This window comes from Dendronephthya gigantea, unplaced genomic scaffold, assembly GCF_004324835.1.
Source record: "Dendronephthya gigantea isolate DGI-Jeju-01 unplaced genomic scaffold, DenGig_1.0 000127F, whole genome shotgun sequence".
NCBI classification, from domain to species: Eukaryota; Metazoa; Cnidaria; class Anthozoa; order Malacalcyonacea; family Nephtheidae; genus Dendronephthya; species Dendronephthya gigantea.
In genome coordinates, this window is record NW_021163137.1 from 120350 (window position 1) to 141326 (window position 20977).

General features: G+C 36.1%; 3 protein-coding genes across 4 annotated transcripts; 1 reads left to right on the forward strand and 2 right to left on the reverse strand.

Moving 5' to 3' along the window:
* Positions 1–1277: 1277 nt before the first annotated feature.
* Positions 1278–13076, forward strand: LOC114535912 (WD repeat-containing protein 78-like). Of its 2 annotated transcripts, none has more exons than XM_028557249.1 (25): positions 1278–1387; positions 1777–1942; positions 2149–2216; positions 2460–2508; positions 2604–2671; positions 2769–2878; positions 3069–3130; positions 3321–3440; positions 3520–3627; positions 3717–3786; positions 3939–4082; positions 4216–4340; positions 4434–4536; positions 4717–4874; positions 5104–5190; positions 5539–5616; positions 5858–5931; positions 6205–6359; positions 9809–9947; positions 11247–11334; positions 11798–11926; positions 12044–12141; positions 12362–12437; positions 12554–12625; positions 12885–13076. In XM_028557249.1, exons 1-25 carry the CDS (start codon positions 1353–1355, stop codon positions 12945–12947), a joined length of 2445 nt encoding a protein of 814 aa, XP_028413050.1. In that variant the 5' UTR covers positions 1278–1352; the 3' UTR covers positions 12948–13076. The 2 variants fall into 2 exon arrangements, with proteins under 2 accessions (XP_028413050.1, XP_028413051.1); XM_028557250.1 differs by having other exon boundaries at positions 3942–4082.
* A 103-nt stretch (positions 13077–13179) lies between these two features.
* LOC114535875 lies at positions 13180–16399 on the reverse strand. Its single transcript, XM_028557203.1, has 9 exons — positions 16389–16399; positions 15951–16294; positions 15255–15409; positions 14979–15129; positions 14557–14697; positions 14305–14478; positions 14134–14181; positions 13923–14039; positions 13180–13562 (listed from the first exon to the last, which is right to left on the reverse strand). Exons 1-9 carry the CDS (start codon positions 16397–16399, stop codon positions 13390–13392), a joined length of 1314 nt encoding a protein of 437 aa, XP_028413004.1. The 3' UTR covers positions 13180–13389.
* A 511-nt stretch (positions 16400–16910) lies between these two features.
* On the reverse strand, positions 16911–20806 carry LOC114535856. Its single transcript, XM_028557173.1, has 5 exons — positions 20772–20806; positions 20407–20511; positions 20184–20234; positions 17673–18301; positions 16911–17399 (listed from the first exon to the last, which is right to left on the reverse strand). The coding sequence occupies exons 2-5, from the start codon at positions 20488–20490 to the stop codon at positions 16919–16921; spliced, it is 1245 nt and encodes a 414-aa protein (XP_028412974.1). The 5' UTR covers positions 20491–20511; positions 20772–20806; the 3' UTR covers positions 16911–16918.
* Positions 20807–20977: the final 171 nt, after the last annotated feature.

Consider the following 20977-nt stretch of genomic DNA (forward strand, 5'->3'; position numbering starts at 1 on the left):
ATTAACATGTTGAAACGAATAAACAAATCTAGAAACAAGTCCTTTAGAAATTATCAACTCTGTTATACAAAAAAAACGACGCACTTCGAGACGCCGATTATTCTCGATCTAATTTGTTGTAAAATGTGTACATGGCAGCGTTTTCGAGCGCTTTTATTTCCTTTTTCATGTCAAAACGGTGTCAAACTGACCGACAATTTACAAAAGAGGTTGACGATAATTTAACATATTGGGCATATTTTCCCTTGGATTGTGTGGAGAGGGCATCTAAATGAAAAACTAGAAAAAAACGATTTTGAAAACGCTATTAGAAACCTGCGGATTTCAATAAATTTAGTACTAAAACTACTACAGTTTTTTACAATTTTTTAAGCATACAAATTGCTAAAATTGTGACCTGTAAATACATATATCATATACATCATTGACTGTGTTTATTGATAAGCAAGGTAATTGTATTTAATACTATATAACAAACATTACTGATGAGTAACCTGTGACTAACCTAGGATTAGATTGGATTGCAGCATTTCATGTGTATCATTAATTTGCTAACACACTTTGTATTAGGTTATCTAGAATCTCAGTTCAGTTTTCAAAGAGTTTTTATTCAGATCTTAGCAACAAATTCATTGTATTTGAGAGATCGGAATGCATGAACATGTTGTGATTCACCTTGAAAGCTACAAACACCTCATTTTTGCAATTCTGGCTACCATGACAAGGTCAATGGCAAATGGGAATGCATGAATTACTTTAGAGTGATTTTGGCTACGTGATGCCCAGCATAGACAACGAATATCCAAACCAGAATTACAAACATGTACAAAAGCTAGAAGGAAAGATATAAAGATGAAATTAAAATACATTTTGCAAAGTTATAACGCAGCATAAATAAAATTTGAACAGAATATCATAAAAAAAACATTGCATGATTGGTGGTGATTGGTCTAGTCTCTAGTCATTGAATGTCTCTTAGATTCACTCTAGTCAGTCTAGTGCTCTAGTCTCGTCTAGTTGTGATGCTCACCACATTTAGAAAATTATCAACGTCCCGTTTTCTCATCCTCTCTCGTTGTGGACAATTTCTGAAACTCTCAAAGTTGTAAGTAAACAATTTTCTTGAACAACTATTCGTATATTATTCTCCTAAAATGCGTTTATTTTTTATGTTTCTCACATCACAACGAAATGAGCGCCATTGACCGAGTGAAAGACTCCAGAGGTCTGAGAAGAGTTTGAATTCGCAATGTGTTGCCTAGCAACAAAGATCAAGATGGTGGACAAATGTTATTGATGTACAAATTTCCTTTATCTCTTTCATTTTTTACACAACCAGTGGATTTTGAAAGATGAACCGCTCAGATATTAAAAAGAAAGTCAATGTGTAAGGAACGAAGTGATAATATTTACAACATACATTATTCTCGACATCATTTTCAATCGTTTTTGTCACTACTTACTTTCAATACCCCAAATTCCCAATGATTAATTGGGCCCAATCTATGAATTACTTCCAAAGCTGTGACTCATTTTTCATGAGCATTGTGCACATTAGAATAGTGCAAAATAGTGTGACAACTAGTGCAGGCTTAGAAATGACATTGTATGCATTTGTGCACTATTACAACAAAATTTTGGGGTAATGACCCCGTGGTAGTGGTACTGCCGTGCTGGTACAAATCATTTGTGTTTAGTGTTTAAAAACTGGTATTGTTTGTTTGCATGGTCTTGTTATCAGGAGTATATATTACTCACAAGGTTTATTTACGTTAGAAAACAACAATTTGGCAGCAACATGACTCGTACAAGCAGCCATGGAATAAGTTTTAGCAGTAGAGTTGGTCACAAAGGCATGGGGGGATCTCACAGTAAAATGATGGCAGCTTCTGGCAGCAAGTGGAATGTTAATGAGAAGATGAATCGTAAACCACCTGTTCAGGCAAGATGTAGTGTACTCATCAACTGTCTTTTACCTGATACATCGTAAAATACAGTTTTATACTTCCTTGACATGAAGAGTGTTGTACGTGGGATTTTGTTAAACATTCTTATAGGGCATTTTTGGAGCAGTTTAATATGTATTACAGACTTTACATACCACACCTTTAATCAAACTAATAAATTACTAAATCAACCTAACTTTAGGTAATTGATGACATGGGCAATGATGTCACCCCAAGAAGTCTTTTGACGCTGGATGCAAATGCTGTGAAGTAAGTTGTTATGAAAAATAATTTCAATATGTATTGAAGGTTCTACACGACATTAATTTCAAAGTTCTCTACTGTGTTCTCTGGATATATTTTGTGTAAGCCTCAATTATTATGAATCAGAATATATAGACTTTGTTCTTTCACCCCTCTGTTGTCGGGCCAAATATTTTCGTGACCACTGAAAAGTTGTTGTTTAAATATATCCAAGTATAACATATTGGTAATTGCAATTTCCATTCTCAGACGTGTGAATAGTAACAATGGAATATTTGGTAGTGAATCATTGGCCACTGTAAGTCCTGAAAATTAGTCGTCACTGCATGTTGTATGACATATATCAATATACATGCTCAATTTTCCACCTCAATATAATGCATTGTTTTGTAGCCATCGGACCTGGGTCAGTCAATATATGCTGCTAGTAATGCCAGTTTTCTTGGTGGCTTTTCTGGAAGGTAAGAGCTAGTTATAACAATGTGATTGATTGATAATAAAATCAGATGATTTGGTGGTAGAAGACCTCATATAATCACCTCATAATACACTTTACAGGTCAGTGATGGGAAGTGTGACTGTGTCAGGATGGTCTTCACCTGAATCAATAAGTGAAGATTTAGCAGAACCTGGAACAAGACGTTATGATATGGCAACTGGCTTAGGAGGTATCAACACCTCTGTGTATTCATAAAGATAGTGTCACAAAAAAGACATCCTCCACATTAAAAACTTCTGTACTTAATATCCAGTAACCAGCCCAAGGAGTGTTAGTTGTTTTTAAGGAAGCATACTAACTATATTAAGCTCTCCTGCAAGGGGACTTCATATTAAGTAGAAAAAATTGTTATGTTTTAGATATACAAAGAAAATATGTCCCAGTAAAGGAGGATCTTACTGAATTGGATCTAGACAAAGTGGTAGGTTTCAGTTCACAATATTGAATAACCTACTCATTTTTATTGTATATTATATATCAGTTACATTGCAATTAAGTACACTGGGTATCCTAAACGTCCCAGGTTCATGTGGAATAATTAATGTACCCTCAATATCAATGATTCCTAGCCTCGAATAAACTGCGATTATGAACGTTGTTAATGTGCTTAGATTAATTTAACCCTGGAAGAGACAGATACAATATGGTTGTTGGATATTCCTGGCACTAGTGTGAGTGAGGAAAGTGACATTGCTCAATCTGTAAAAGATGCGAATTCACGTTATTCTGAGGTGAGTACAAGTAAGAATTAACTGTACCTGATGATCTCTGACCATTGTGTTTTTCACTCATCACTGAATTTTTCTTTAGGCATTAAAAACTAGGCCTGGAAATGATAGTTTTGTTGAAAGAGGAATGCAAACCTTCAACAATGAACCAAAAAATAAAGAATTGCAAACTGTACCTATCACACAAAACGTTAGTATTTGTTTGCACATATGCAAGCACCGGATTGCCCGTTGTTCGATGTAATATATGGCGTGACCTCTTATACTGTTATATTCCAGGAGGTAGGCTGTATGGCCACAACATGGGACATGCACGATGTTTTTGCAGTTTCTTCTAGCGAAATCAAAGGTAACGTTTTTACGATGCTTCACAACTCGTCCATAAAATTAGTCTATAAAGTTATTTCTATACATGTGTATAGTACTAGCTTTTAAAAGCTTTTGAAAACACTGATACCGTACAGTAACTTTATTATTGCAACGATTACCACCATCTCACAGAAGATGAAAGAAGCGGTGCGGACCATATCAGTCTTAGTCGACCAACAAGTGCTGAGAGAAATGGCACAGCTGACGTTGATAGTGGAAGTAGTGCATCTCCTGCTATACGCACTGGTAGTGTGTTGTCAGGAAGTCTATATAGTGGTGAGTAAGTTAGTTCATCTTCTGATAAACGCACTGGTAGTGTGTTGTCTGTATAGTGGTGAGTAGTTCATTCTCTGATAACGCCAGAATAATAATATGAAAAGGTTTTAAGATATTTAAACACGATTTATAGGAAGTCAAGTAAGTATAGCAACAAAACTTTCGGAAGATGATTTATCAAGTAAAGATGGGAAGAAAAATGATGAAAATGGTGGTGAAGGAACACTAACGAACGACCCAAATCATCCATTACTACAGGCAAGTCACGTGATATTCATGACTAATAGTTCCTATTAGAAACAACTCCTCCGTCTCCTCGATCAATTATTTGATATTTTATGTTCGCTCTAGACGGATGAATTGCGAAAAGATTTGTTTACGATGGAGCGAGTAATATCGTTAAACACGTTTCAAGCTCGACAAGCAAGATATCGTGGTTTTAATGTTGTTCCAGGTATTACACACATGCGTTTCTTAGCGGGTTCCTATTCGTATCGTTTTCGCGGATACGTGTAACGTGTCGACGGCCCGAAAACGCGACGAATCTGGACACGTGCAGACGTTTTCTTTCTTGACGAGGCGTCGAGGACATGTTTTCCTAGTCAATTTTTTGTTCCATCTTTTCCTCAAAAAGATGTTGATGTAAAAGTCGAAAAAGACCCAGAAAAACTCCCCTCACCAGTCGTCAGTGTAACAGAACTCGGTCCTAATTTGGACAAACTGTGGACGTACTCATGTTCGATCACTAAAGGACGTAATGTCAGCTGTATGGCTTGGAATCCTCAAAATCCGGTGGGTATCTGAGTTTGATATTCGTTCGTTCTGTTCATATGCTTATACACCGGTCTCAAATTTCTAACGATTAATGAAGTTGTCGTGATCAATGGCAATAAAAAAAAAGTTACTAGCGACTGTATGTATCGATACCAAGAAATGGCAATAACCGCTTGCACGATTGAAATAAAACTGTCTTCTTAAAGCTGGGATTTCTTGTAGTAATCTTGTATATCTTTATGTTAAGGACATTCTTGCGGTCGGTTATGGGGAATTTGAGTTTTCCAATCAAAAAGGCGGTGTTGCTTGTTGCTGGTCATTAAAAAATCCAGAGGTAATACAACTATTAGCTATATATATATATATATATATATATATATATATATATATATATAATATATATATATATATATATATATATATATATAATATATATATATTATATATATATATATATATATATATATATATATATATATGTATATGTCCATTTTTATTCTGATCTTAAATCACAGATTTTATTTTGATCTGCATGGGTAATCTGTCTACAACAATTTCATCTCTGCTCCATTTATATAGTCTGCTCCTGTTTCTTTCATCATAAGCAATACCCTGAATAAAACTAATCCTTTCATATATTTTACCAAATAACTTGGTACCGTCATTCATTTCTCCTATGCAGTATCCAGAAAGAGTATTCGATGTGGAGAGTGGCGTGATGACACTTGGATTTTCACAATTACAACCAAACTTACTCGCGGTATAAGTTTTATAATATATAGTTCGTTGTTTTTACTTGATGAATGAACACAAACAGAATTCTCATACTTCCATGAATGATAACACACAATATAAGCCTACTACAGTAGCTACATACTATTACATCGCTATGTTTTAAAGCTATTGACTTGTTCAAATCAACCTCTGTGACTGTGGCGTTACGTTAGCTAACTGCACTGATGTTCTCGGTTCACTTTATGTTTTATATTTCTGATCCTTAGTTCGGTCTTTACGATGGGACGATTGTTATTTACAATGTGCGAAGTCAAGCTGACTCCCCAGTTCTGGACAGTCTGTAAGTGTCAAAGAAAGGGCTGGGTGGGCTTTAAATATACGTGTTTGCCTAAACAACTTATTCACCCGATGTCAACTAGGTTTTAAGGCATGCAGGACGAAATTCTTATAGGGCTGCATGTATAGCTACGTCTAGAGCTTGAGTTCGTACAATACCACATGATTATACTTACGTATGCGTGGTTTTTACCTTTCAATTTTTTTCCATTGGATTTTATCGCATGTATTCGAACATGATCTTACTATAATTCATATTTTACGTTACAAAATGTAGTGAAAGTGAAGGTAAGCATATCGCTCCAGTGTGGCATGTCAAGTGGGTCGTTCGAGATCAGAGTAATGGAGACGATAAGGATGAGATACTTGTTTCTGTGGCCGCTGATGGTAGAGTTACCAATTGGTCTATAAGAAAAGGTTTTGAATGCGCTGGTAAGTCTAAATATATATAAATATATATAAATATTATAAACAGGGCGAAAGAGATAATTCTCTTATACTTCGACATCATCATCCGCTAAAATGTAGCTATTAGTTTAGGTAGTAGTATAGTTTGTTGTGCAATTACGGATAAACATGCGCGGATAAGTATTTTAAAGACTCTAAAATAGCGAGAGTCTAAAAAGCAAGCTTGTATAATTATTGTAAATACTTACGTACATAAAAAATGGTACAATGTTGAGACAAAAGAACGATAGTATATATTTAACAGCGGCAAGTCCGCATGTTCTCAGTACATTCACCCTCAGTCTTATGTTAATCGTCTTGACAGTAAGATCAAGCTGTTCGTTAGAAGCTGACAGCAGATCATTCCTGATAAAATTGAGACTTTGCATCAAATGAAACAGTACAGAGTACGTCTCATACATACATACATGAATGATGGATAAACATGTCAAAAAGCCACATTGTGTTATCAGATTTAAGACCACGCCTTGTGACATAACGCTGACATGCTTTGTCAAAACGTTTATGAACATTTTAATATATGATGAGTATTTTAAATAACAATAATTTATTCTCCCATTTTAAAATTCTACATGATTCCTCAGTATATGTGGTGTCACATGTGACTGGTGGTGCTTCAAGCTATATACAACAATAGCTATACTATATTTCTCAGTATCTTATAGTTTATTAATGCATGCTACTAGCTTATATTGCGTGCGCGCGTGAGCAAGTCTTTAAGGGCTGTTTTCCACTATCGCACGTAAAAGTTTAAAATAATTTAAATGATACTTATGAAATCAACGATTGAATAGATGCACAGGTTTGGATTTTGTTGATGATTTGACGTGTGTTTTCTGGCGTGTACGCACAAACGTGCAAGAAACGCGACAGTGGAAAGCAGCCCTAAGGAGATTACGACTCAAGACTCGACCAGCTTAACAAAGCGCTTGAAAAAAAAATGCTCGCGGAGGCAAAAGATGTGCAAAAGATGTGATCCTACGACAGCGAATTGACATTCTTTTGACGTCTTCGGCTGCAACGTGAGAGTTGAAGAGTTGCAGCTGCAACGCGGATGAAAAGACAATATCAGCCATAGACTTCTTAGCACAATTCAAACGTTTGTATGATTTTTCAGAAGTCTAGGCAGATAATTCTCCGTAGCCTGTTTCAACACTAGCGGAGCAAGAGGTATATAAGAAATCATACTGTTCATGTTCATGTTTAGACGTCTGTAGCTCATGCACGCAGCAGCTGGTTAGCGCTTGTTTGTAATTCCTTAGCTCGTGTGTACATGCAGCCGTCTATTGAATTTAGATTAAAAGATCTTCATTCGTTTTGTTCATTCCTCCATTTCACCTTTGATGAAAACCCATGCATGCCATTGCATGCAGTCTTCACTGACGCTTGCGTATGTTCAACCAAAGTTCACGACAACGTCTTCTGTATCTCACATGTCTCACTCCATAAACGAAAGCGTTAGCAATTGAATTGATTCCATAAAGTTCAAAATTAAAAACCACATACCAAGTTGATGTTTCTATGCAGTTTTTACAAACAAGAAAATATAATGATATGCCAATAATTGCAGGGATGAAATAACAGAATGCCAATATTACAACAACAATTATAAATGTTTTAACTGACTTTAGTGCTGTAACCTGACGAAATAGAGGTTTACGCTTAGAACAACATTCTGCTGACTGATTTTCGTTTGGAATACCATCAAGAATTCTTTGTGTCTGTTTTTGTGCAATTTTCAAAATTTTTATATTCAAACCAAATATAAAAATGATAGATAGATAAATAATAACTATTTCATAAGGCCAGTAGATCTCATCCCTGATTTCACAATAACTTCGTCTTTCTGTCTTTTTAAAAAATACAGCCATTAAGCAGAGTACGCTAAACGACGTGATCCATATACCAACTACAACACTTCTGACTCGTCTCACAGTTATGAGTAGTGGGTATTTTAGAGGTTTTACAATGAATGTATACCTGTCGATAGAAATTGCGAGAAGTGTCCCAACTGACACAAATAACAATGCAAGCAAACTGGAACGACTTAACTTACAAAACAAGTCCTGATCACTCTCAATGTTCATTATGGTCTGAATAAACTCGATGATCCATAGTGGATAAAATGTTAAACAAACGAGAAGATCCGCTAATGCCAAGTTTGCTATCAAATACGACGTCGCTGTCTTTTCTTTACTCGAAAAAAGTGTGTACATTATAACTGTAACATTTCCCAAAACACCAATAGTCATCGCGATGAATTTAAATACAATTGACGGAATAAGAATATACGTTTGAAAAACAGTCTGTGACTGTGTACCGTTCACCATTGTTGACTTGTTGTTGTTCAATCAATTGACTAAACGCGCGTGTCTCGTGTTGAGCGGCCGCCGGCTGTCAAATTCACATGTGGATTTTTAAGGATATGTCAAATGTTCAACTGCTACTCCATTCAACTTCACTTCTACGAATGATTATGTTCTCTGAAAACCTTCGCTTAAAGTTCAACACTTATTTTACTTCAAGTTTACCCATTATTTATACATTGGACATAATAATCGGACGTGTTTGATCCCCTAATGAGAGATAATATTAGTGTGAACGTGTTTAAAAGGCGTACCGTATGTAAATAGCCCACTAGCCACTTTTCTAATCTCACTGAGCATCAATGAAATTAACTTTTCGAACAGTTTTAATCCGCTTGCCAGTAAATGTTGGAACAAAATTTCGTACCCCAATGTAGTTATAGTTACCTCAAGAATATTCAAACATGGCTTAGAATTTGAGAAAACAACATTGCAACAGCATCGTGTTGAATGTCGTGCAAATATCGTGCCTGACATATTGCGATTACATCTGTGAGTCAACATCTTTCAGGACTGCCCATGCGGAGTTTCTCAGAAGTGTCAATATAATGATAGAGTAAAAGAAATGATAAAATGACTAACATGCATCAAGGATAGCAAAAATCGAGCTATAGCCGGGCTAGGATTTATACTGTATAGATGCTTCATTTAGTAGGTTCTGACCCACGCTTATCAAGTGTAGCTATTAAAATAAGATCCAGCGGCCTACAGAAAACTGCAGTCTCAAGTTTTGAGGCCAAATCTCACTTTAACCTCGTATAATACTAGGGTTTACTAATTTCAAAATCTGAACCGTTGCTAGGCGGGATAAGAATTCTAGATATTCAAAATATTTAGGGACATTGTGAGGTATTAACACCACCCATTGGCGTTTACCATGGGGTATAGATTAATCTAATATTGAGATGTGCGTGGTGCGGGTAGATAAACCTTTGTATATTTTGTCGCAGAGGCGAGAAGGGGGCAAGAATAAGAGAGCTTAGCCGGTGGGGGAGCTATAGGATTGCATTATGCATGGCACTCATCTTATTTTTAATCTTTTTTTAGACCTAATGAAACTGAAGCGCATTAACATCCAGAAACAACGAGGACGGAAATCTGCAAGTCATAACAAGAAATCAGATGCACTTATTTCAAGATTCGCCGCTGGATTTTCCTTTGATTTTCATCCAAATGATAGCAACATGTGAGTATACACAAATACTCGATGCAATAATGCTGCAGTGTATTGAGTTAGTTAGCCTCAGAGATGTATATCTGATTATTGCCATGTACTGCATACTAAATGTACTACCACCATCAGTGACTACCACCCGCTTATTAACATATCCAGGGCATACCTCGAAAAGTATATACTATAACTGCTTCTCTAACAAGACCACGGTCAGTTTTTCGATGATTTTTTCTCCCTGCAAATTCTCTTTTCTTGACTTTTTATACTGTCAAGTTATTAGTGCATGTATTATTATTACCATGATCAAATTACTAAATGCTGATTGGTCGAGACTCGAGAGGATTGCTCGTACAATTAGGGATCCAAATTACTTACTCCCCGGCGGCTCGTGGCTAAGTACTTCTATAATCCAAAATTATTTACAAATGCATATATTTTTAATTAAAAACGCATTTTTTTGGCATACAAAAAAGGCATAGTTTACATGTAAGAGTTAATGGACTTTTGCATAATAGACAAACTTTTGATTTAGGCGACAAAAAGGGAACTTCCTAAAAGAGCATATTAAACTTAGCAAAATTGCCAAGTTTGGTTGCAAAATATTGTAAAGTGCAGAAAATATAGCCATGCGTATTTGGCAATTTTGTTTACTTTTTTACTACGACCAGAAGCTTGTAACTAATTTAGTTCAACGCTTCCGGCCGTAGTAAAAAGTAAACAAATTTGCCAAATATATTTTCCCTACTACTTGACATTTTGCAGCCAAACTTGGCAATTATACTTATTTCGGTATGCTCCTTTTAGCTGGGGTGATTTATTTCCTTTATGTCGCCTACATCGTAAGTTTGTCTATTATCCAAAAGTCCATTATCAAAAAAGAGTTAATATCTCAAATAAAGTTGATATATCACTGAGTATTACAAAATAGCATTTTCCGTTAATCATTTTGATCCAATCTAATTGGCGTTACTTACACCATACTGCAGCATTATGTACAACAAATATCTTTCCTAAAATATTTTCGATTGATGGAAAACCCGCCTATTATTTTCCGTATTTTAGCTGAGGCAAGATTACTTATCGAACTTAATGTAAGCGAAAGCTTATTTCAAAAAATCTGCAACGCTAAGTGTTTCCTGTGCCTAAAACTGCCATAGTTTCGCGATGTGTTGAGGTAATAGATGCAAATGGATATAAATAATATACGATACATGATTGATACGTAATGGCCTGATCCCTCATTTAAATAGTCTTTAAATCCGTACTCAGTGCAAATTAAAACCCTGCATGTAATATTATTTTTTCTTCAAGATACATTATTGGTACTGAAGAAGGTCACATTCATAAATGTTCGTGTTCGTACAATGAACAATATTTAGAGTCATATGTTGGTCATACGGTTAGTATCAGCGAAGTTGACAGACTTTCACTACCTCCACTTTCCTTGGAACTATAGAGCTTTTGATTGGGTTAATAATTACCTCAGACTTGAGCTCGCTGCTTGGTCTATGGTAACAGTGGTCAAATCTCAACCTTGGTATATTTATAAGATACTATTTATAAGATACCCACCACAATGTAAATTGGTAACATTTAATCCCTGCGATTACGTTAGGATTATGGTTAAGATTTAGGATTAGGGTTAACACTAATCAACCATATACCTAATCTAAGACGTAATCCTAACCTAACCCCAAGGATTAAATCCTTGTATTGCATGTAAGGCTCACATTTACTGCCTGGTCAGTATACATTAGTTTTAGTGATTTGTTGGATTAAGTGACGTATATAGTTTTTTGAACTGAGCTTTATTTATTGGCCCTTAAAAGGAAAATTGTATACAACTATACGTTTATTTCCAGGGTCCAATATATGAATTGAGATGGTCTCCGTTTCTAGCAGACGTATTTCTGAGTTGTAGTGCAGATTGGAGTGTTAAATTATGGCATCAAGATAGCCCTTCTCCTATTTATACTTTTTCTTCTTCTACGGTGAGTTTTTACTTCCCCTCTGTAAGTGTCTTCGTTATGGATAAAACCATGCAGCTGAAAGTGCAAAAACGCCATCATCGCTTCTTCATGAACAGACATTTTTCAACTCCCATTCAGAATTCTGTGAACAGTATTTGCTGGTCTCCTATTTCATCCACGATTTTTGGTTGTGTTCATGAAGGCGGTATTGAAGTCTGGGATTTACGACAAAGCACGTAAGCATGTGGCTAACTTTACTACGATATGTCTGCCTGTCTGCCTGGTTGGATCGGCAAAACAGGATTTAGCTATACACGTTTTAATTGAAACGAAGTCTACAATCCTGGAAAAAATTAGCAGATTTTTTCAATTACGTCACTTTTCCCCCTTCACCCCCACCCCCCATATACAATCTAAAATTTCCTCATATTTTCTCAATTATTTTACTTTTTCTAGCCTGGATCCTTTAATTGTAAATGCACCTCTACAAGAAGTTAAATTGTCGTCAGTTTCATTCGCCCTAAACTCAAATGTGAGTAACACTCAAGTGGATTTTTACGAGTATTTCTTTTCTCTATGGAGTCTACACAATTTTTTGTGTAGTAAACCCAGTTTCTTCCTTGTCATTTATCTTTATGTATTTTATAGAGCGTACTTGTTGGTGACTCGGATGGTCAAATTAATGTCTTTTTACTGGCGGGTCTTCGAAGCGCATCAGAGGTGACAATCTTATAATGTTGACAAACCTGCTTGTTGAGTCTATTCGTGTGAATAATATATATTTATCTGAATATTTTTTCATATATGCACTAGTGTAGCTATACCACAAATCATACATGCAGCATTTTCGTACTTTGCCATGCATTCACTGTGCATACAAGACACACAGCATTGTCTGTATATTAGTCTGATATCCTCCTTTACTATCACGAAATTCATTTATTAACAATATTTTAATAGAACAATATTCTTTATCCAGGAAAACAATCTTGCTGCAATAATACAACCCAATGTTGCCAAGCAGATCAGACCTCGTCGATAAAGATTTCATCACCCTCTTGGTCCATGCAAGATGTACATACGATTCGCAATCCACTTTTTACACGTTAAATATGCATTATAACTATTGTACAAAGTTTATAGAAATTAAATTAAATTATTAACTCTGTAACATTGCCAATTATCACAATGGCCATTAGGTTTTGGTATAAATTTCGAGGCGGTCAAGATTCAATGTCTCTGAAGTGACAGTCACTGGCGGTGACTATAGCTTTTTGTTGTTGTTTTTCAAATAAGAAATTCGGTTCAGTAAATATGGGCTTGTAATTACCTCGCCTTCGGCGACTAATTATTAAATAGTACCTCGCATAATGGCAGATCGTGCAGGACAATTATATGAAACTACGAGTTAGTTTATCATTTACGTAAAACTATATAACTGCAATGATTTTCGTAGTTGCTGGCTTGATTTCTGCTGGGAATTCCTAGGTGTTTATGAGCTGGGCGGATGGTACAGTTTTTGCAGGTTGTGAGGTTGGCACTTGAGGCTGTTGAGGTTGTGCTGGTTCAGAAATTGGAACTAGAATTATCTTCGATGCGTGGTCCTGTGTTGTCTTCACACCTCCCGATGCAGGGAATACGTTTTGGTCGTTAGAACCTAAAAAATAAACTGTTTATAATAAATTGGATACTTTGATACCTGTCCGCGCGCATGTCATTTTTGTATCCATAAAGCTTCTTGACCATCTGGTCGATATTTTATGCAACGTAAAACTTTTGAAATGCATGTGAATGTGGTAAATATACTAAAAAATCACATAATCGTTTATGGAATTTGATGAATACAGCAGTGTTTATGACGTGAGATTCCTCTCTCAGCGAATGTTTTTATAAGAAATACTCTGAAATACGGTTTAGTCTGTATATTATTAACCAACTATATAGCCCGGTGAGAGTCATAAAGTTAGCTGCAAATATGATTAATATTTAGCTGCAAATATAATATGATTTCCCTTACTCTGCTTTGAGTCTTCTTGAATTTCTTTTTTTGCGTCGGCTGCGTTTAAAAAAACACTTTTTGTTCCATGTTTTAGCCTTCCTGCAGGCTTTTTTTTAAGCCCATTTTCTAAAATTGCTATCACAAATATACAGATTGTTTTATCGATTCTTACATATGAAACATTGCATCAAGGAAATCTAATTTTCATGCGATTTTATTTCTTTCCCACCTCTTGATTCTAATTCCTGGATGTCTCGCATTAAAGCTTCTCCGTTCACTGCAGTAAAAGGCAAAATGTATTCAATATCAGACCGTATTTATGATATTTACGACTCGTTTGCTTAATGCAAAACGCTCAAAAAAGCAAGATCCTGAATGATATGTTTCTAATGTAGATTACCTCGAGTACCTTCCTTCTTGATCTTGTGACATGGTTTGGTACTGTTGTAAAAGAATGTATTATTTCTCGTTTTAAATTGTCGCAGTAATTTACGATAATTTGATCTCTGTCTTGAACTTGGCTTAGTGTTGTTTTTAGTAACGATCTCCCAGATGCAGCCCGAACTTATTCTTCCTAAATTGTGTTATGCAAAATATGAATTTAAACATCTGTAAAGTGTACAATCATCACTGCTGTAAGCAGAGAACTTACTGCGATTAAAGCGGCGCCGTTTTTTCCTAATTGGTTCAGGAGGAAAATATGATGCAACAAGAAAGTGCATTTCGCCTGCCCGTCCTGCGTCACCGATGCCAACCTTTTGACCTTCCGTCTGCAGCATTTGTTGAAATCGTCCTTCGAGATTGGAATGTGTAAATGAAATGTGTAAATTTTTCACCGCAATAATTCTAAATGTATTACAATTGTGTATAAAAGGTGAAATTGATTACAGTAGCTCTTGTCTTGAATAATACAATCATATCGGAAAAAAGATTATTTTCAACGTTGGGTCAAACCACACATTATTCACCCATCGTCATGGCCATGGCGGAGTACCTGGTTTGCCGCAAATAATTTGCATATCTGTTCAAATGTCTACGAAAGCCTGTATTTATGGTTTATCTATGGTTTATTACCTCGACGAGTGGAATTTTCATATTCTTCTCTCAGCCACGCAATGCTTGCCAAGAAGCAGATATTGTCTACACGTTTTGGATCATCCGTCGCGTAGACATTATCACCATATTTAGAATGTATCCATACTCTGTTTTCTAAGGCATATTTCCCCTAAATCAATAGAAATTACCGTTAACATTAGTCCAAATCACATGCCGCAGTATGTCTGAATATGAGAAACTATGAGAAATGTTTCCTATCATGAATTTTGATTTTAAAATGCTACAATGGTTTACCTGGGTTTCACTGAGGTACAGTGCCAAGGCTTGTGCACGATCCGCAAGAACATTATCCCATTCCACAGGAGGGGAACCATAGAACTGTCGAATTGTATTCTGTATGTTCATGCAGTTCTCGGCAAAACTTTCCTTTTTATTCTCTTTTAATAAAACTAAAAATAATACTGATCGGTATTAATGGCAATCACTGACAGTTAAATGTTTACTTACGACAATACGTCTTATCTGTGCCACTAGCTATATACTATAATAGTAATATACATCTTAGAAATATACAACTACACCATGTAATACTGATAATAGTTGCACTGATGAAGGCCCGAATTAACGAACAAAAAGCTTTGCAATATTAAATACTTAGCATTGTTTCGCAAAGAAGTAGCTATATATTGATTAAATAAGAACAAACGCAATTATTAATTAACAACCAGTTGAGGTAAATCATTATCGACTGTGTTAAAAAAGACGTTCGGTGTGTCGGAGAGGAAAGACATTTAACTCTACTAGCTTTAAAAACCAAAATTACTTTTTCCAATATGTTTTAATATAAACAAAAAATGTTCTAAGAACAGCCTCGAGAACAACCATCTTTGCCTGTTTGGTCAACAACTTTGTCTTCCTGTTTTTAAAATGCAGTCTGCTTTTAAATAATAAATGTACCTTATATAGAAATCATATCTCATTTAGACTCACCTGAATTAAAATTCAGAATTTGTAGCGTGAAAATAAGTTTCAAGTGCATATTTTGGAATTGTCCAAATCTGCAGTCTGAATGAAATAAATGTTCAGCAGGTTTTTCATTGTTAGCTGTAAAACGCCGATTGAACTTTGTTCTGGTTGACTGTCTAAATGTCTCTGAGATAACTGAAAATTGTATCCCTCCTTCTAAGGCTTCTAGTTTTAAAGCAACGCTATTTTTTAATTTGCTTTTTGGTATGTCTTCATTGGATAATAAAACAATAATGCCCATGAAAAGTTGAAGGCACCCAAGATGGCAGAAGGTTAGAGAAAAGTGGTTTGCCTTCATGTATATGACGCTAAAAAATATACACAAACATCAGAGACGTATCTATAGAAGATTAGTTTCGGCGATGTATATATAATGCCTGCATGGTTAAAACAAAACCAAACCTTATACCCATGCTAAAATAATATATCATAAAGATCAAAAACGGCGGTAATGATATTGATTCACGGTATCGACATCTTAAAGCCCAGATCATACGAGGACGCAAGTCCCACGCAAGTAATAGCAAGTAAACCTGCATGCATGCGGTGCATGGTGGGCTTGTGTCCTCGTTTGATTCGCGCTTAAGGCTATATATAGCCCTGCAGTTCCATTTTCAGAATATTTAGCGGCATCTACCTATGTTTATATACAGGACAACGTGCATACATGCCTCAGTCATTTATATTTTTCTGAGTAAGACTTTCATGCGAACTTAATACAGATCGTTTGTATATCATTTCTTGGAGGAAAACAAATCAAAAACAACGAGCAGAAAAACCTGCAAGATAAATTTCCACTCAATCAAAAACCGTGCAGAGTTAAACAATTCATAGAACAAAAAATATAAATGAAGAAAACAACATGGTGTGCGAAGCATATATTTTACTCAATTATTTCCATGCTGCTTCAAAAGGTGTTTATAATATAGTTCTCACGCTTGTGATGATGGAGGCAAAGCAGAATTCTGTCTTGTCTCTCCTTGAACCAAATTAAGTGTGGCTGTTGGTATTCCCCACCAATTTGATTTTGTTTTCTGATCTACAAGATTTCCAACATCCAATCGACGAAGCAATTGACCATCTTTCATCTGGAAAAGTGGAGCGTTGTTGACCGCGCTGGCATCAACAAAAGGCATGATATTAATAACTTCGTTTGCATTTATCGCTTTACTTGGATTTTTGAAAGCGTCGTACACTTGTCCAGCAGATTTCTGGATTGCCTCGTTAACAAATTGGTGATTTTTTTTATTTCCTGCGGTCAGAAGATATTTGTCACCATAGGCAATCCATTTATCTCCTCTTTTATTTGTAACACGCAAACCATATTTGCAGTCTTCATCGTGCATGAATTTGCTGAGATAATCTCCGACTTTAGAAGGGGTAACCTGGTAGTGAAGCGCAACTCTTGGAGTCCTATATGAATGACAAAAACAAATTATGTAATATGCTATTCGCTGTTATAAGCTCATGTACGGTGTGTTATGTAATACCGTGAGAATTTTTGATGAGAATTTTATTGTTGAAGTTTGCACATTTTTATCATTATAGTAAAGCTCAAAAGAGGAGTAACTTTATTTTTCTCACGTATGGATTTAGAAAAACCACGGGCTGTTTTTTGAGAGAAATGCCACGAGCTGTTTTTTGAGAAAAAATGTTAGCTTACACCAAGTTTCTTAAAACTCAAACCTGAGGTGACCAGCTGAGAAAATGTCGGTAAGAAAGTGAGATGCAAAGGCATCCATAGCGTAAGCTTCCATTAACTTCAAAAGACTAGTTTGTTGGTTGGTATCCTTGGCTGCTTCTCGTGCTTTCTCTATCGCCAACTCGTGTCCTGTGAGCCAAGCCTGAGCCGCCTGTGGCTGAAAGTGATCAAAGTTCTTCGTTGCTAAACTCAACATGCTGCCCATCCTGAGAGGTAAACCGCCAGCCCATGTTCCACCAGTGGCTCTGTCCCAGTCGGCATCAGTGTGAAGTGTTCCTCCAGAATCCCTCGCTTTATTATCCTCATCTATCATATTAACCAGCTTGTTCACCTCAGCCACAACATCTTTACCTGTTTTAACTGCAAGTGTTTCATAAGCTGCCATGAATCGCTCACGACGATCTTGGATTTCCTCCGGATTACTGGCATCAGCTTTAGGATCAATAATTGGAGCGCTTGGCACGCCATAAAAATCACCAGCCAAAGCCACTATTTTGCTAAATTGAACATTAACATCATTTGGGAGCGTCAGGATGTTGCCTGCTATATCTGGCAGAGTTACGCTGCTTCCAATCAAATCGTGTTCATCCGAGTTGAAATATGATGTTTTTTCCTACAAGTATGGGAAAAGTTCCTTTAAATTATCTCCAAATCCGTACCAATTTAATCTGCACCAAACTTAAAATTGTGCGCAGTGTAAATGGCTACCAACAATGGACATGGCCGCCAATTAAGCCCCGTACAGACGGACAAGTTTTCCTTGCCAAGTTTTATTTGTTCGTGTGTACTATTTACGTGAAAAAATTGACAAGTTTTCCTTGACAAGGAGCCTTGTTCAAAAGCTAGTCATGCCAGCTTTTCAAGTAGGAAAAATTCTCGTGTGTACGGCCGTCAAGGAAAACTTGACAAGGAATTGCGCAGTAGGGAACAGCGCAACAATCTTCGAGCTAATCGAGTGGGTTTTTGAAGTTTCTCAATTTCTGTTTGTTAAAATTTGTCAAATTTTTCGCGATGAAACAAAACTTGTCAAGGAAGACTTGTTCGTCAACACACACCAGCAAGTGAACTGATCAAGAAAACTTGTCAAGGAAGACTTGCCCGTCTGTACGGGGCTTTAAGAGGAATTGATGAAAACAGGAGATGAGAAATATATCCCACTTACAGTACGGAGAAGAAGTGAACGTAAGCAGAATAAAATTGAGGAAATTCGCCGAGGCCCGAGGTAATGCCTGCGTTGTCATCCACGCTTATTTCAACAATGCTAAATCATCGTTGCATATAATAAAAGTTAGTTGCGGAGACCGAGGGAACTATAAATTGCGTTTGAAAGTGATGTGCACATACGTGGGATTGAAATGCATTGTTCTTTTTAATTGACGATGTTTTAGAAAACAATAATTGTATGCCGCTAATTTGAATGGCATGCAGGGTTGGTAGACAGCTGCATATTTGAGGCCAAACAACATCACACTAGTTATTTGTTTTCGTTGTGTTCGCCTTTTCTTTGTTTTCTTGATAGCACAATTTGGCTTCAATTATTTGCATATCTACCAACTCCGGTGGCATGAGGCTGGAAAAGGGTGTGATTTGTTTCAGTTTTCACTAAAATTTATGTACGAAGGAATGATCTGGCGATGATGAATTTCGAACTACGCAAAGAAGCTTTCGTTCAAGGAATGCCGGATGACGATGATTGCAGCTAACATCGATAGCCTGTTTGAAGACGCCTTATTCTTTACTGCATGGTAACTGCTTTATCCATCTTTATAAGAATAAATGATAGTTTATTTATACTGAAGTACTCTGAGACCCTCTACCATGACTTGTCGAGCATGATTGTGTTAGCAAATAGCGTTATTCATTTTTTAACAGGAAGAGGTTGTCAGGTTGAGTTTAGGCGAGCCCCGAACATGAGAATTTAACTTACAACTGCATAATCATTTATTCAAGATAACTTAATTGTGATTGTTGAGAAAGCACACATGATGCAGCTCCGTCACTGATTTAGTATCGGCGCTTCAGGGAAAGAATAACCACTGATCACATATATCGTATATTTTATCAAAGGCTATAACCTATGATATGGATTTCAAAAAAATATTGAACCCTGAGCAAGTCTTTTAATGGAGAAGGTTGTATATATATACGAGAATGTACCATGAAACCCGTGTGGTGTGGATACGAGGTGCAACCTGAACTTGTCGTCGAACTATCTTTATTTTAAATATCAAAATATGTATGTGAAATAGACCAACTTTCCAGTAATATTGGTGCGATTTGTACTAGAGACGGATCATTCGTCGAGACGGATCATCCATTTGTGGCATAAATCAGGCATTACTGATCACTTGTTTGTCTAATGTAATAGTTCTCATCCTATCATTGAACGCGCATTTAGTAAGCGACTGGGGACGAATCTCTAGGGGATTGAGACGAACATGTTTTTGCTTTCACAGACACCTTCTTTTGTTTGCTACTTGCCATTACTTCCTTACCTTGAGATCCTCTTTACTGAAGGTATGATTTTCTTTACTGAAGGTGTGATCCTATATATACGAAACATATGAAATAATTTACTTTACAGTAGTACAAAAATATACATCGATTGAAGTAAAAATTATGTCACTATGAAAATCTGCCTGAAGTGACAATCCTTTCTTGTTGTATATGTTGTATTATTGTATATGATATTTTTTATTTTATTTCACTAATTCTTACTTTTGGTGCGGGTTGAACTGTTTCCATGAACATGATCAAGAGCGTCAACCACAGAATTTGAAACTTACAGACTCCGTTGTACATTTTCAGTTATTTCTTTTTTATCTAAAGGATCGAAATCGTCGTCAAACTCTGCTCAAATAATCTGATTTTTGTAACATTGAGTTACACCAGATCGAGGAACGAAAAAGGAATGTAATTTTATTTCCTGAAGTTATTTAAAAGAAGGATAAAATGTATAAATACTTCAGTGAGACCAGAAGAAAACTGTTTTTTTAATTTTGGACAATAATAGCAGCTTATGAGTAACACTGTTCTCCTAGGTTTAATAAATTTAATAAGAAGATTACGGAGGTAATTCTTACCTTGGAAATTCGTTTTCTTTATTTTTCAACAGCGTTATGAGTGTATCCGAATTTAAAGTGAACAAAGAGAAAGTGTAGACGGGTACATGTTAGCCGTCACAAAATAAGTCGAACGTCTTTGGCATCGCACCCGTAACCTAAACATCTCTGTTTGACAACCGAGATATTTTGTTTCAAACACAGGACAGACCTTGATGATGTTCTTC